The following is a 15,411-nucleotide window of genomic DNA, read 5'->3' as shown; positions in this document are numbered from 1 at the left end:
TGTCTGAGTCATTTTCAAAATTTCAAAAATAAACAAAATAGCCATTCTACAAATTCACATTGTGAGCTTTTAGATCTGCTATTCTTGCTATGGGAAGTCAGTATGAGTGTTCATCATTCCACAGCGGCGGGTGGAATCCAACAATTCACAAACCACTTTCACAGTTATGCCTGATTTATACTCGGTTGCGTAAAGTATAAATCATCATGCATTACACTAGCCTGATTGTTTTTTTGTGGCTGGTTGAGCAGGCTACAGTAACCACCAGCCACTCCACACAAGACTGTGGGAGTGGAGAGGTACTATGAGAACTTTCAAATAGACTCCTGTGTACGCGGCTATCTGTTTTCTCTGATTTGTCTCGCAGAATCTGGCAACACTTCTAGTGGCTCCCCATTGGCTTAGACCTGCTGCTTATTTCTCTCGCAGAATCTGGCAACACTGCCATAGAGGTGAGTGGCGTGTCTAGTACCCAAAGATTGTTAATTTAGCAAGATACACAATCTCCATTGGAGCCACTAGAGGCGATTCAGGCGAAGTAGTACACAAATCCTACAAATGGTCTCCTAAGTAGGCGTGGTTTGCTTCGAGATGGACCCTTCAGATATCTTCCCAAATCTCGCGAGAGTGGGTTGCTGGGATAGAGAAAAGTCGATAACAAAGTTGATTTTCTCCTCATTTGTGTCACACAAAAAAAAGCCATTTTAGTATGAAATTCTTGTACATATTGTGTGTCTTGTGACGATTGGGTCCAATATTTAGTTCAGTAACCATGGAGCTAAAGAATGGTTCAGAAGCTGTGTTCACGTTCACTCTTCCATTGGAATCAATAGACTCCAAGCTGCTTCCTGTCTCCTAAAAAGGCGTCCACCTACGTCACGCAGAAACGGGAAGTAAACCGGAGAATGCGACTCTTGCTATTTCCCTCTTCGCTTGTACCATAGCTTGGGAGTTTAGAGTATGGGAAAGTATCCCCATTGGCTTAAAGGGCAGCCAATGATGAAAAAGTGTCTAGAAAGTGTTGACCAGACTCAGTCTCTTCTTAGACCAGCGTGCTTTGCAAGCTAGTAAAAAATGGTTGATGGCATGTTTGTTAGCTTTGCGCAGTTATGCTCTACAGTACATTCAACCTTCTGATCTGTTCAAGTATTTCCAAATTCTTAGCATTTCCACAGGCTCCGCCGGCTACAGGCATTGACCATTTCTTGCAGTTAATCATTAGCTAAAAAAAATCTTTTGCAATATCATCCTGCTCTGCATAAGATCATGACAGGTTGGGAAACTGAACTGGGCATCACTGTCAGATAAAGAGCGTGGGACAATGCATTAAATGCAATGAAGTCATCCGCTTCTTGTGCAAGGCTTTGCCTCATTCAATTCAAAGTAGGCTACGTCAGAGGATCCATTTAAATCTAGGAAATGAAATGTATCCAAACAATGGCTGACACCTGTGATGGATGCTCTCGGGTTTCGGCAGACTTGACGTGTGCTGTGGTCATGCCCGAGCTTGATGGAATATACCGGAGATCTATTTTTAAATCTCATATGATCTCACATATAACATCCTGTGGATCCATCACCACAGATCGCTATTTTTGGTGATCCTGAAGAGGGGAGTTAAGAATGAATACTAAACAAGTTAAGGTCATCTCTTTTGCCTCATCGAATTCTCCTCTTATGACAAAGGGAAAAAAATAAACTCACTCCCATCAAACATCATGGCTGTGGGTGTTAATGTCATTTCTGAAAATGGAAAAGATTACATTTGCTGTCTGTGAAAAACGGTATAAACATTGGCAGCTTCTCATCTCTCTTTGAAGCAATGCAATCTATCCCATTAGAAACCATTAAGACCTGGAACGCATCCGTGTCACTTTTTCATTTGAGCTAAAAAGCATTATTTTACACTTTGACTATTCAAAAATAGCAGATATGCAAGCTCATAGCGCGGCACCGAGTGCCGCGCTATGAGCTTGTAGATCTGCTATTTTTGAGAAATCGTGAAAATGTGTGCAAATCTTGAATGAATATATATTGTTTAAAGCGAACATTTTTAACTCTATTCTTTGCTTCTGGGGCGGTCCCCTGGAACAACATATTTTGAGATGGGGGTCCACGGCCAAATACATATACATTTTGGGGTCCTTGAAATTAAAGTGTTTGAGAACCACTGACATAGCAACATACGTTTTTTTCAAAAAACTTATGATTTGGAAGACATTTTGTCGAATCGGAACCTCAGGCCTTAATGGGTCAATCCATATAATTATGCGTACAACATGTGTAAACTATGTGAGGGTTCCAGTGAGTAAACATGTGTGCAGATGTATTACATACATCTTGGACCGTGACTTTGTGAGGTTTGGTGTTTTGCCAGTACTGTATACTGTACAGATTGTGGAATAACATTTAAAGATACCAAGAAAGACAAATCTGAAAGGAAAGTGTTCAAATGCCCGAATAAATCATATTGATTTGGAAAAAAACAGCCTTCTGAATTGATGATTGCTTACCCTGATAAGGACCATACCCTGATTTTGGAAATCAGATCATGTTTTTTACTGTTTAGATGAACATTTCAGTAACCAGAATATTGCCTTAATCGAGGTAAGAGTGGTGTATTAGTGTAAGTAAACACAGAGCTGACAAAGGTATGACTAACCTCGCATCACCAGTCTTTCCACCTCGGAGGAAAAAGGTATGACCAAAAAAACTGCCTCAACATCGTTGCTACAGGTCATCACAGGGGGTTAAGCTAATGTATTAGAGATCAAATCCCAGCACACCCTTCTTTGCCGTGTCCTCCCGTTTCTGCATCACATTCAGGCTTTCAACGTTTTCAGTAACAGAGAACACACTAATGGTGCGTTCACACGAGCAGATTAACCCTTTGAGACCGGGAACGCATCTGTGTCATTTTAACATTTCTTTGGCTATATAAAAATAGCAGATATACAAGCTCGTACAAGCAGTAGTATATACAAGCAGATATACAAGCTCGAGTGCCGCGCTACGATCTTTTTGCCAGGAAACATCTAATGACATTTTTCACCCAGGGTCTGATTTTGTGCCGAATTCTGCCTCACTTACTGTAATAGTTCTGACGCACTTGGACATAATCAGCAGCAGAGCATCTATAATATCCCACAGTTACATAAGTTGTCTGCTCCTGAATTATGGAAACCATGTTGATCTTAATGAATAGTTTCTGCCACACAATTTGATTGGTCAAAAACCTTCAGTGATGTAATTGATTGAAGTCGATGCTGCGTGCCCAAGATAATGGGCTACATACAGTACTGTGCATAACTCTGACAGGACACACACACACACACACACAGTCACATCCCATATCATCAAAAGCACTTTCAAACCTTTTGGGCATGTCATTATAAGTGAAAAGTTTAAGAACATAACAAAACAAAAAAATCCGTCCCTGTGAATCCCAATCCCATTCCCGATGACCTTTGCTGCGTGTCACTCCCCACCTCTCTCTCCCCATTTCAGACTACTGTATACTATCTAATAAAGGCAGAAAAATACCCCAAAAAATCTTTTAAAAAAATAAAATAATAAAAAACAGAAGATGTATAAGCTTGCGGCGCGTAGTGACACGCTGTGTTTGTAGATCTGCTATTTTTGAACAGCCAACGCTAAAATCTAAAATGACACAGATGCTTTCCCAGTTTTAATGGCTTAAGTGGTTATATAATACCACTCACTTTGTAATTATGGGGGACAGTGCAAGTCATGATGCCACACAGTTGCTTTATGTTCAGTGAGCAGACTTTGTCGTCTCAGTGTCTGGATCTGCGTGCGTGCGTGCGTGCGTGCGTGCGTGCGTGCGTGCGCGTGTGTGTGTGTGTGTGGCACGCTGTGTGGAGACAGCAGCAGCTTCCATCACCCTGTGTGATGCTAAATATAGCAGGCCAGTCTGAGGCTGGGTGATGTCACCGCTGGGCTGACGTAGTGTTTCACTAAAGTCCATTTATATGGTTCGGTTTCCTCTTCTAAACTTCCTAATTGATCACCAGAGTCAATCACCTGGCAGGATGTGTTATTTGTGTGCGTGTGCGTGTGCGTGTGCGTGTGTGTGTGTGTGTGTGTGTGTGTGTGTGTGTGTGTGTTACCATACTTGTGAGGACCAAATGTACCCACAAGTATAGTAGAATTTGAGAAATAGATATTGTGTGAGGACCATTTTCCTAAACATTTAGAGGTTAGGTTTAGGGGTTGGAATTAAAGTTAAACATGATTTATACTTAGATGCGTGCCAGTGTCATGCACCGGAAAATAGCAGATCTGTAAGACGCGTTGTGAGCTTATAGATCTTCTATTTTCCGGTGTTTGGTCAGGGTTAAAAATGGCATTAATAAATGCCCTCGCAAGTGTAGTGATACACTTGTGTGTGTGTGTGTGTGTGAGTGTGAGTGTGAGTGTGAGTGTGAGTGTGAGTGTGAGTGTGAGTGAGTGTGAGTGTGAGTGTGAGTGTGTTTTTTAGATTTAGATTTTTAAAACTATATTTTAATACTTATCGCTATAGTGCTCAGTGTGAACGGCCCGTAGTTGTGGATTCAAATGTACAGTGTGTGTGTGTGTGTGTGTGTGTGTGTGTGTGTGTGTGTGTGTGTGTGTGTGTGTGTGTGTGTGTGTGTGTGTGTGTGTGTGTGTGTGTGTGTGTGTGTGTGGTCCTCGCCTCTTCCTCCCAGACCCATCCTGCTCATGCTGACAGATGTGTTTAGCGTAGTCATTGATCTGTAAACACAGCACTACTGTAGCTCTCATCACTACAGACTCAGCTGCACGCAATCACACACTAACAAGCATGAAAGGTTGCTCTATAGTAAAAACACAGGTGCATAGATAGGCACTGTGCACGTGACACTGACAATGCCAGGTTTAGGGCTCCGTTTTTTAACTGGGACTACCTATGTGATAAATATACTCACAAATGTTACTGTATGGCACTTTTCATGAAAAATATCATGTGACATACATGTAGTGGACTGCAAAACAACTCTTTAGCATGGGCATGACTACATGAAACCTAGTGTCCCTATTCTGGGGCGAACATATGGCCCAAATAGCTGTTCTACAAGCTTGCAACACTTCAAAGAGATTCGGTGTAGGGGGGAAAATAGAGTGAACCAAATATGCAGCCTTGTAGATCTGCTATTTTCAAACGTTTTAGTACTTTTACTTTTGGTACTTTAAGTACTTCTACATTGCAGTATTGATACTTTTACTTAAGTAAAACAATTGAGTACTTTTTCCACCACTGGCACAAACCCATCTCCAACATCATCATGACTTTGATCATCACGCTTGTGACCTGTGTCACACAGCTTTGTCAAACCATTGCCATGCCCTTTCTTTGCGGTCGATCTCCATGGTGCTGTCATATAGAGCAGAAAACCCATAAAACATAATCTTTCAAAATAAGATACTGCAATTTCTTAACTCATTCAGTGCCCAGCTTATTTATGGAATTTTGGCTCTGAGTGCCACAGCTAAAATTCACTGTTAAAAAAAAGTGCTTAGGAGCCGAGATACAGGCTTTTTAAGTTAGAAGTTAAACAAAGAGTGAATGGAGCAGCAAATCTTCAAATCATCATTTTTATTTTTTTTATTTTTTTCATGACGTCTCTGACGTCATGTGGCGCACGGGGCGTCAGGCCACGTGACGTCTTTGACGTCATGTGGCACTGGATGAGTTAAATTACAGTAAAAAAATATGCACCATGATACTGCAGGGGTGGGCAACTTTGATGAAGGAGAGGGCCACTATATTTCCACACTCACTCCAGAGGGCCACATTGCATATACTGTCGGGCCATTCTATGTCACACAAAAGTAGCAAAACCAGCTATTTTTGCTACTTTTGAATTGGAATCCAGATTTTTGTTTAGCTATTTTTAAATTGGAATCCTGAAAAGTAACATTTTAATTTAATTTCAAATGCATTTACTTACTTTGTTAACTTTATGAACTTAAAATACAAATACATTGGACATAAAAAAGACGAAAGGAGAATACAATTGTAATACTAGTCATTAAGCTATAGACTGAAGTAATTAAAGCGGGTCATGTTTGCATGTTTGGAATTGTAACAGCTGAAATCAATAATATATCAGTATTCCGATATTAACCTGCGGGACGCATTAAGTGAAGGTGGGGGCTGCATGTGGCCCCCGGGCCGCCAGTTGCCCATGTATGCTCTATTGTACCAATCTTCAAATTCAGAAATGTGTCCACAATTTGAGGATAACCTGCGCTCAACGTACAGTAGTGCACGGAGGATTTAAACCTCCTTTGAACGTTGCTGTTCGACACACGCTGTTTTTGCGCTGTCAAAAAATCTACTTTGTATTCACCTTGACTGAAAAGGCAAAACCCTTTTACGACACCTGGAATTGCATGCGTATGTATATATTTAGTTTGAGCCTTCAAAAAGCGCTTGGCAGCAAATCCTTCTAATTACACAGAGCCGGAAACTGCTGAGACTCATCTCCCCTCCTCTGCGTTCAATAAAACATTACACCTGATAATTACAAGTAGATGTGTTTTTCACGCACATCTTTGAAGCATCAAGCAAGGCAAGCAACTGTGAGAGACAAATAGACAATGTTTAGAAATATTTTAAATTATACTATATACTGTACGTAGGCAAGGCCCTGATCACTCTAACACTGATATTGAACAACTATTACATTTATATACTGTAGTACATTGGTTCTCAAAGTGGGGTCCGGGGACCCCCAGGGATACTTGAGGGGGTTCCAGGGGGTCCCCAGCTAAATGATGGACAGGAACCAAATGGACCCTTATGGGTCTGTAACTCTGAGAGTGTATTGTACACTCTCAGAGTTAAATTAACATTGGTTTTAGCCTAATGCATGTCAAACTGGGGGTCCTTGAAATTAAAATGGTTGAGAATCACTGCTAGAGAGCCGTAAAACCTTCTCTTATGGGGGTCCCTGGCTTATCTTTTCAAATAGGGGTCCGCGGGGTAATAAGTGTCAATTTGGGGGTCCTTGACATGAAAAAGTTTGAGAACCACTGCTGTAGTAGGCCTACATTTTGACTACAGGTCTTATTTGCAAGTTATATGCTTCACTCTGACACTGTTTTCTTTCTGAAAAAACAAACAAACAACAACACATGTTGGAACTCAATGAAATAGAGATTGAAATAAATAAATAGATAAATAAAACCCAGCGTTTGGACACCGTTTTTATGTTTTCCACGTTCTGTGAGGCAGAAGGAGAGGGCTTGGGGATTTGCATACAAATGAAGCTGTTTAGGCATGCACACAGCTCTGTTTATCACATCAAAACTATGGAAACCAAGCGAGAGGAGTGCATTTCTGTTTTTCAGCGTATCCCCTTTCTCCTGCGCCGAGCCACTCGCAGGCAGGGGGTTGTGGGTAATGAGCTACATCTCCCTGGGTAACGGCAACCAGATAAATTTCTCCTCAGATCCTTTTTCAGAGCGCTTCTATTTATGTTATTTATGTGTTTGTTTTACAGAGCTGGAAAACGGGTACATGTCATATCAAAACAAAGCAGGTACTACGCCGGTAACCAAGCGAAGGCTCATGCCAAGGAGATGACAAGATGACAGGTTTTTACACCTTAATGAGACACAGCGTGATGACACTTCATGTTGGTATGCCAGGGTGCTTCTGCGTTGATGTGTGGAAGTGTGTGTGTGTGTGTGTGTGTGTGTGTGTGTGTGTGTGTGTGTGTGTGTGTGTGTGTGTGTGTGTGTGTCTGTCCATCAAAGCACAGTTGGACTCATTTACAAGTTATTATTGGCAGCATTAGGGACACACAGAGCAAAGTGTTACTGCGCAGGATATAACAGCACGCAAGGACTGAGCACCATCCTCACCTATTAATGCTGACACAGGGGCTGAACTGTTTACGATCTCAGGCCAGCGTTTGAATCATTACCGGGCTGAGACGTCACATCTGTACAGTGCATTAGTACGAGAGACCCTGCGGATCAGACGCACTACAGCTGCCTCACTACTTTACACAGAAAGAAAACAGACACAGCACCTAGAACCCACGGTATGAGCATAGAAGCATATACTACGATAGAACTTAACAGTACTACACCCCAGTCCCATAGTACTGCCATAGAACTCGCAGTAATACACCACAGTCCCAAAGTACTACTATAGAAGTCACAGTAATCAGTGTTGCATTGTTGAATTGGAAAGTGGTTGCACTCTATTTTAATGACGTAACACACACGTCGCTTAACACCTATCACCACAGGTCACACAATGAACAATTGATATGCATCTAGGCTCCTTCCTATGTTAATCCTATGCTAATTCATGCTGGTGTGACAACCGGCGGTCGGCAGCCTTTGTTAACTTTGTGTTGAGGTGTGAATTTAAAGTTGTTTTAAATCTGTGCATGTGCGTGCTCCTGTTCAAAGTACTACCATAGAACTCAATGCAACCCTGACAGTAATACACCACAGTCCCAAAGTACTACCATAGAACTCACAGTAATACACTACAGTCCCAAAGTACTACCATAGAACTCACAGTAATACACTACAGTCCCAAAGTACTACCATAGAACTCACAGTAATACACTACAGTCCCAAAGTACTACCATAGAACTCACAGTAATACACTACAGTCTCAAAGTACTACCATAGAACTCACAGTAATACACTACAGTCCCAAAGTACTACCATAGAACTCACAGTAATACACTACAGTCCCAAAGTACTACCATAGAACTCACAGTAATACACTACAGTCCCAAAGTACTACCATAGAACTCACAGTAATACACTACAGTCCCAAAGTACTACCATAGAACTCACAGTAATACACCACAGTCTCAAAGTACTACCATAGAACTCAATGCAACCCTGACAGTAATACACTACAGTCCCAAAGTACTACCATAGAAGTCACAGTAATACACCACAGTCCCAAAGTACTACCATAGAACTCACAGTAATATTGCTAAACACTGATACATAGAAAGAAAAGAATGAAGTACAGAGTCTGGCACTTCCTTGGTTTGGATGGGAACAGTATGTGGTGTAAAGCCCTGATTTATACTTAGTTGCACACTGGTGTTGCCTGCGGTAAATAGCAGATATACAAGCTTGTAGATCTGCTATTTACTGGAGCACGACACTGGCACGCAACTAAGTCACTAAAATCGCACCTAACCGCAACTAAATCAGGCTCAAGGGGGAGGTGGGGACCACGTTGGAGATGAGTGGATGGGGACAGCAGTGAGTTCAACAAGCTGACAGCGTAGAGATAAAGAAGATGTTGCACAGACCTTGTAGTCTGTGTATGGGATGCTTCTGAACATCCTGCCGGATGACAGGGGGACAAAAAGCATGTATTATGTGAGGGGCGGGAGAGCTCCTCCTCAGCGGCCGGGGGGGGGGCTTTCGAACAGAGCAGAGTGTGGAAAATGGCTTAGATGGAAGGGAGAGACACCGATGGTTTGCTCAGCTGTCTGGCGTGACAGTCTCTAGTGAGAGTGTAGAGCTTGGCGATCAGTGGTGGATCCCGTACCACAGGGGTCTTCAACGTTTTCAGGCCAAGGACCCCCTAGCTGAGAGAGAGACGAAGCAGGGACCCCCTCTATATTGTATAAAATTGTGTTTCAGATTTAACTTTTTTTGTTTACTTGGTCTGCTATTTTTTCCCTCTACACTAAACACCTCTTTGCCAAAAAATAGCCGATCTACAAGCTCACAACGCCTCGCAGCGCGAGGCGTTGTGAGCTTGTAGATCGGCTATTTTTTGGGCTAACGTTCTCCTCAGAAAAGGGATGCTAGGGTTCAAGTGGTTAAGGTAAAATAAAAAATCTTATCCCACAAAGATTTGGCGGACCCCCTGTAGTAACTCTGAGGACCTCCTAGGGGTCCCGGACCCCCTGTTGAAGATACCCTGCCGTACCAGATGGTTACGCAGCCGATGAGGATGCTCTCAATGGTTCCTCTGTAGAAGGTGGTGAGGACGGACGGGCTTCAGCCGCCGCAGGGAGCCGCGGCTGGGATTTCTTGGCCGGATTATCGGCCCAGGAGAGAGAGGGGGTCCTACGTGATGTGTGTGGGCCAAGAAACTTGGTTGACTTTATTTACCCTTTACACTACGGAGCCGTTGATGTTCAGTGGGGAGTAGTCTGGGCGTGACCCTCTGTGCTTAACCCATTCAAATCCGGGAACGCATCTGCGGCATTTTAAGATTTCTTTGGCTATTCAAAAATAGCAGATATAGTACAAGCTTGTAGATCTGTTATTTTTGAAAAATCGTGAAAATGTGTGCAAATCATTGAATACATACATTTTTTGTAAACATTTTTAACTCAAATCTTTGCTTCTGGGGGTCCCTGGAACAGCATATTGTGATGGGGATTGGTGGCCAAAAACATATCATTTTGGGGGTCCTTGACATGAAAAAGTTTGAGAACCACTGATATAACAACATACGTTTTAAAAAAAAGAAAAAACAAGACATTTGCAAAGATTTGCAAAAAAGTTGATGATTTTTCAAAAATAGCAGATCTACAAGCTCGTAGTGCGGCACTCGGTTCCGCGCTACGAGCTTGTAGATCTGCTATTTTTGAATTGCCAAAGAAATCTTAAAATGACACCGATGCGTTTCCGTCCCGGTCTAAATGGGTTAAGTCAACAATCATGTCTTTTGTTTTGTCAACGTTCAGAAACACACACTGTCGTCCTTGCACCAGTCTGACAGCTGTTCCACCTCCTCTCTGTAGGATGTTCCATTGTTATCGCCGATGAGGCCCACTGGTGTCATCCCGCAAACTTAATGATGTGGTTTGTACCGGATCTGGAGGTGCAGTTGTGGTTCAGCAGCGTGAAAAGCAAGGGGGCTGTGAGCACACAGCCCAGGAGCATGCTGCTGGGGTTCAGCATGACTGGGACGGAGCTGTTGTCGCTGATCCGTAACGACTACAGTCTGCCGGTGAGTAAATCCACCATCCAGTTACAGAGGGAGGTGTTGAGTCCCAGCAGGTCAAGCCTTAGCTGCCGAGGGATGATGCAATTAAATGCTTAAAGCAATACAAGGTAGGTCCAAAAATGACGATTTTTAGCAGCCTCTGCTGGTCACTACCGTCATTGCAGGTATTTAGCGGAGTCCTGCATTACCCAGAATTCCATTTGTTTTCACCGGAAGGCGGAAGCGTTTCAAAAAACGTTATTTTAATTGTTTTATATTATCTGCGGATCGTTTCTCTTAGCCAGTGGAGCTTTAGTTACCGTGAGCTGTGTTTTCTTCAGCTGTTGTTTTTCCATCTTCAAATCCTATGTGTCTTAAAAACAGCGTGAGATTCCTTTTTGTTAATAGCGCGGTAGTTCCTGGCCAAACAGGAAACCGGTGCATTTCCGTTTCCGTTTTTCGGCCGGATGACGTCATTTTCGCAGGAAGGGCGCCCCACCACACTTTCAATAGAAAATATAATAGAAAAGGCTTTCGGGGGTGAAATTCATGGAGTGGGTGTTGTGAAACATTTGCCACTCACAAAATATATAAGATTTAACTTTAGTTTTTTTTGAAAAGGTTACCTAGTATAGCTTTAAAGGAGTTGTTCACCCAAAACAATTACTTGTTTTCTATCAATTACACACCCCATGAAGACTTGAATTCATGGAGATATTTTTGTTTTTGTCGCATTCCTAAGCCAATAATTTGGGTTATGCAATTCAGGGTGCAATTCATGGGGTGTGCAATTAGAAAATATGTTTTTTTTGGGTGAACAACTACTTTAAGTCTATGAAGAGCAGTCTTATGTACAGAACATGTTTTGCTTTGGACCAGATGAGACAGGGACAGATAGAGGCACATGAGATTGGTATGCAAACTGCATCGGGTCCAGTTAAGGAGTGGAGACTGGACTTGAACCACCTCCGGGGTGGAGGTGGTTTAGATGCACGGGCGGGAACAACGGCTTAGCTCAGGGAGGTGTTGAAGATGTCTGTCAGGACACCTGCTCGCTGGCCGATGCAGTCTCTGAGCCCTGGTATGATTAATTAACTAATTAATCAATCGATACCAGCTGAGCAAGTGATACCAGACAAATGCTGGTAAATTGGTCGGATCTACTGTCCTCTTTGGTGGGTAATCAACAATAGGCTCTATTCACAGCAGCCATATTATCACTTCCTTCACAGGTGTTACCAATGATACTAATGAAGGCTCTGTTCCATTCTGGTCAAACAGAGTCAGGGTGCTGATATTGTGCATGTTGTGCATGAGTATTTTATAACTCTACTGGTTTTACATGCTGTGATCGGGGCGTCCTTGAAAAAGAGAGCGTGCGCTCAATGGTCTCCTCTGAATAAATAAAGGTCAAAGAAAGAAAAGAGAGGTTTAACCCCACCCAACTACACTAAGGTTTATAGCATACATGGGCAACTGGCGGCCCAGGGGCCACATGCGGCCCCCACCTTCAATTACTGCGGCCCACAGGTTAATATCGGAATACTGATATCACTTCAGTCTATATTAGTAGCTTAATGACTAGTATAAAAATTCTGCAGTCTTTTTTATGTCCAATGTATTTGTACTTAAGTTCAAAACGTTTTGAACTTAACGTACTTAACAAACTTAATATAATTATAACTAAATGCATTTAAAATTAAATAAAAATGTTACTTTTCAGGATTCTAATTAAAAAATAGCCCAAAAAATATCCGGATTCCAATTCAAAAGTAGCAAAAATAGCAGATCTACAAGCTCAAAACGCGCCACCTTTTGAGCTTGTAGATCGGCTATTTTTGCTACTTTTGTGTGACATAGAATGGTCGAAGTACGGCATCGATTTACGAAAAAAGTTAAAATATGGAGATAAGAGGTGTCTGCCCGACAGTATATGAAATGTGGCCCCTGGAGTGAGAGTGGAAATATAGTGGCCCTCTCCACCAACAAAGTTGCATCACCCCTGGTTTATAGGCTATCCTCCCCATATGCCTTCAGCATCTCACATGCATTATGCACATGCACATACGCACGCTCACTACATGCTTTCCACATGACCCGACTGTCTGTTAGTAGTGTTGAGCATCCAAGCTGCTGTCATGGTGTGAAGCGGTTTCTCAGTGGTGGAAAGTAACTAAGTACATTTACTTAAGTAATGTACTTAGATCTGCTGTTTTCAAAAGAGTTTTTATACATTTGAAAACCTCAAATGGGACATTCTGCATAATGAGTACTTTTACTTTTGTACATTTTGAAATTCCAGACTTTTACTTGTATTTCTATATTAGTAAAACATTTTAGTACTTTTCACAACACTGCAGTTTCTTGTACTTATATATGTTGGTTAACATTTTTTAAATGTTTTTTTAAATATGAATATTGTATATTCTCAGAATAGTGTAGTACCTCGAGCTCCACTCAAGGGCCTCTAGTTTGAAGGTCGTAAACAGGCACACCTGGCCTATAAGTACCCAGCACAGTGTTTTCACTGGGTTCCGTGCAGGTGCTAAAGAAAACTCGTGTAGTTAGATTCCGAAGGATTATGAGCCGAAACCATCATACTTTTCAAGCAAAAGAAAAAAGAACCTGTGTTCCAATGGATCCGGTGTTGATAGCATTTTGTCACAAGCTCTTGATAAACCCAGACACATTTAGCCACTAAATTAAACAAGACATGAGTCAGTCATGTATACCAGCTTGCCCCCCCCACCCCCCGCGTCCCGTCGCAAAGTCTTAAAATGACAGAAACAGATGCTTTCCCCGGTCTTAACACATTTACCGCCAATACCGAGATATCTCGGGATATCGAATCCATCCGTTAACCCACCTAACCCGAGACATATCTCGGGATAGGGTATTTTTTGTGGTTTAGTAAACGATCGCGCTGTTCTCTGTACCATCCTTGATCATTTTCTCTTCCCATTCGCTTTCCGCTCATCCTATGTGAAAATATCGGTAAACCGTCTCCTGTTTCCGCTTTTATCTTGAGTTAACTGGTTTTGCCCTGGTTTTGGCCAGACATCACAGTTTTCACATGGTATAAAAGACAAAGGGAAAGCTCTGGTTATATTTTCTTTTCTCTGGACGACGAACAGTTATCCCCTTTGTGTTTACCAACCATCTGACACGCGATCATAATATATATAAACTGGATGTGAGGGCCGCTTTGCGGCCCTCACATCCAGTTTAACAAATACAGGTCAAGAAACCCAAAACGCCAAAGCCTGGCCTAATTATAGCTCTGCACACACGTCATGCGAAGTCCGGCCTCTCTGGCCTCTCCTCTCCTCTCGGCTGCTCTCCTCCCCTCTCCTCCCTCCCCGCTTTGCTTTGCGGCCCTAACCTCTAGTCACATCCTCCCAACCTCCCAACCTCGTGCATTATTGCCGGATATGGTGCCTGCAGCCTGGTTGCGCTGGTGAAAACTAACTCAAGACAACTCGCCTCAGAAAACGTAACCCTTTGGGAGCTGGTACAAGGATCGTGTTTATTTACACACACACGGTAAGACGATGGATCAAAATGGATATAACATTTCTGTGACCGGTTGAAAAGGTTATAAAAAATCGCTATAACAAATCGCTGGCACTGGGTGAGTATGAACAAACTCTGGCAGTGAATGTGTTAATGGATTAATTTATGAAGAGGGAAAAAATGGAGATACAATATTTTAGCTATGATGACAGGTGATTATTACCACAATAGAGATGCAGTTGTGTCGCAGGTTGAGTTCAGCCAGAGAGTCCAGGCCCCGCAGGTTTTCTACCCTGGAGATGTTGTTCCCTGCCAGGCTCAGCACCCGCAGCGCGGACAGCTGAGACACGCCCTCTATCCTCGTGATCTGGAGAGAGAGGGAAAATCAAGGGTTAACCACATGTACCCAGTGGTGGAAAAAGTACTCACATTCTTTACTTAAGTAAAAGTACCAATACTGCAATATAATAATACTCTGTTACAGGTAAAAGTCCAGAATTAAAAATGTACTTCAGTAAAAGTACAAAAGTATTGGCATCAAAATGTACTTAAAGTACCAAAAGTAAAAGTACTAAATATTTGGAAAATAGCAGATCGGCTATTTTCAAATAGCCTAGGTATAAAATAGGGCTAAAGTGGTTGATGTATGTTTCATTATATCATAATTTATATTTGAAAAGTAACTAGTAACTAAAGTTTTAAAATAAATGTAGTGGAGTAAAAGTACAATATTTGCCTCTGAGATGTAGTGGAGTAGAAGTAAAAGTATTGGAAATACTCAAGTAAAGCACAAATACCTCAAAATTGTACTTAAGTACAGTACCGACCCCTGCAGCAAAATGTGTTAAGCAAAGAAATCGTTTTAACCACTTTTATCCATATATTTTATATGTTGGCCATTCAAAAATAGTAGATGCCCCAAGCTCAAAGCTTGTGCA

At 42.1% G+C, this 15,411-nt stretch overlaps 1 protein-coding gene across 1 annotated transcript in view; it reads right to left on the bottom strand.

The window, feature by feature from the left end:
* lrrc49 (leucine rich repeat containing 49) overlaps nucleotides 1-15,411 on the bottom strand; it is a gene marked incomplete at its 5' end in the record, with an annotated part of 102,001 nt that overhangs the window by 71,688 nt on the left and 14,902 nt on the right. The window contains one exon of the mRNA XM_084055482.1: nucleotides 14,697-14,840. Within this exon, the coding sequence (XP_083911608.1) occupies nucleotides 14,697-14,840 (144 nt within the window). The remainder of the gene's footprint in view (nucleotides 1-14,696; nucleotides 14,841-15,411) is intronic.

Source organism: Gymnoscopelus microlampas (assembly GCF_963454915.1).
Source record: "Gymnoscopelus microlampas genome assembly, chromosome: 1".
Lineage (NCBI taxonomy): Eukaryota > Metazoa > Chordata > Actinopteri > Myctophiformes > Myctophidae > Gymnoscopelus > Gymnoscopelus microlampas.
The sequence above is the reverse complement of the archived record's forward strand: the minus strand, read 5'-3'. Positions and strand labels throughout refer to the sequence as shown.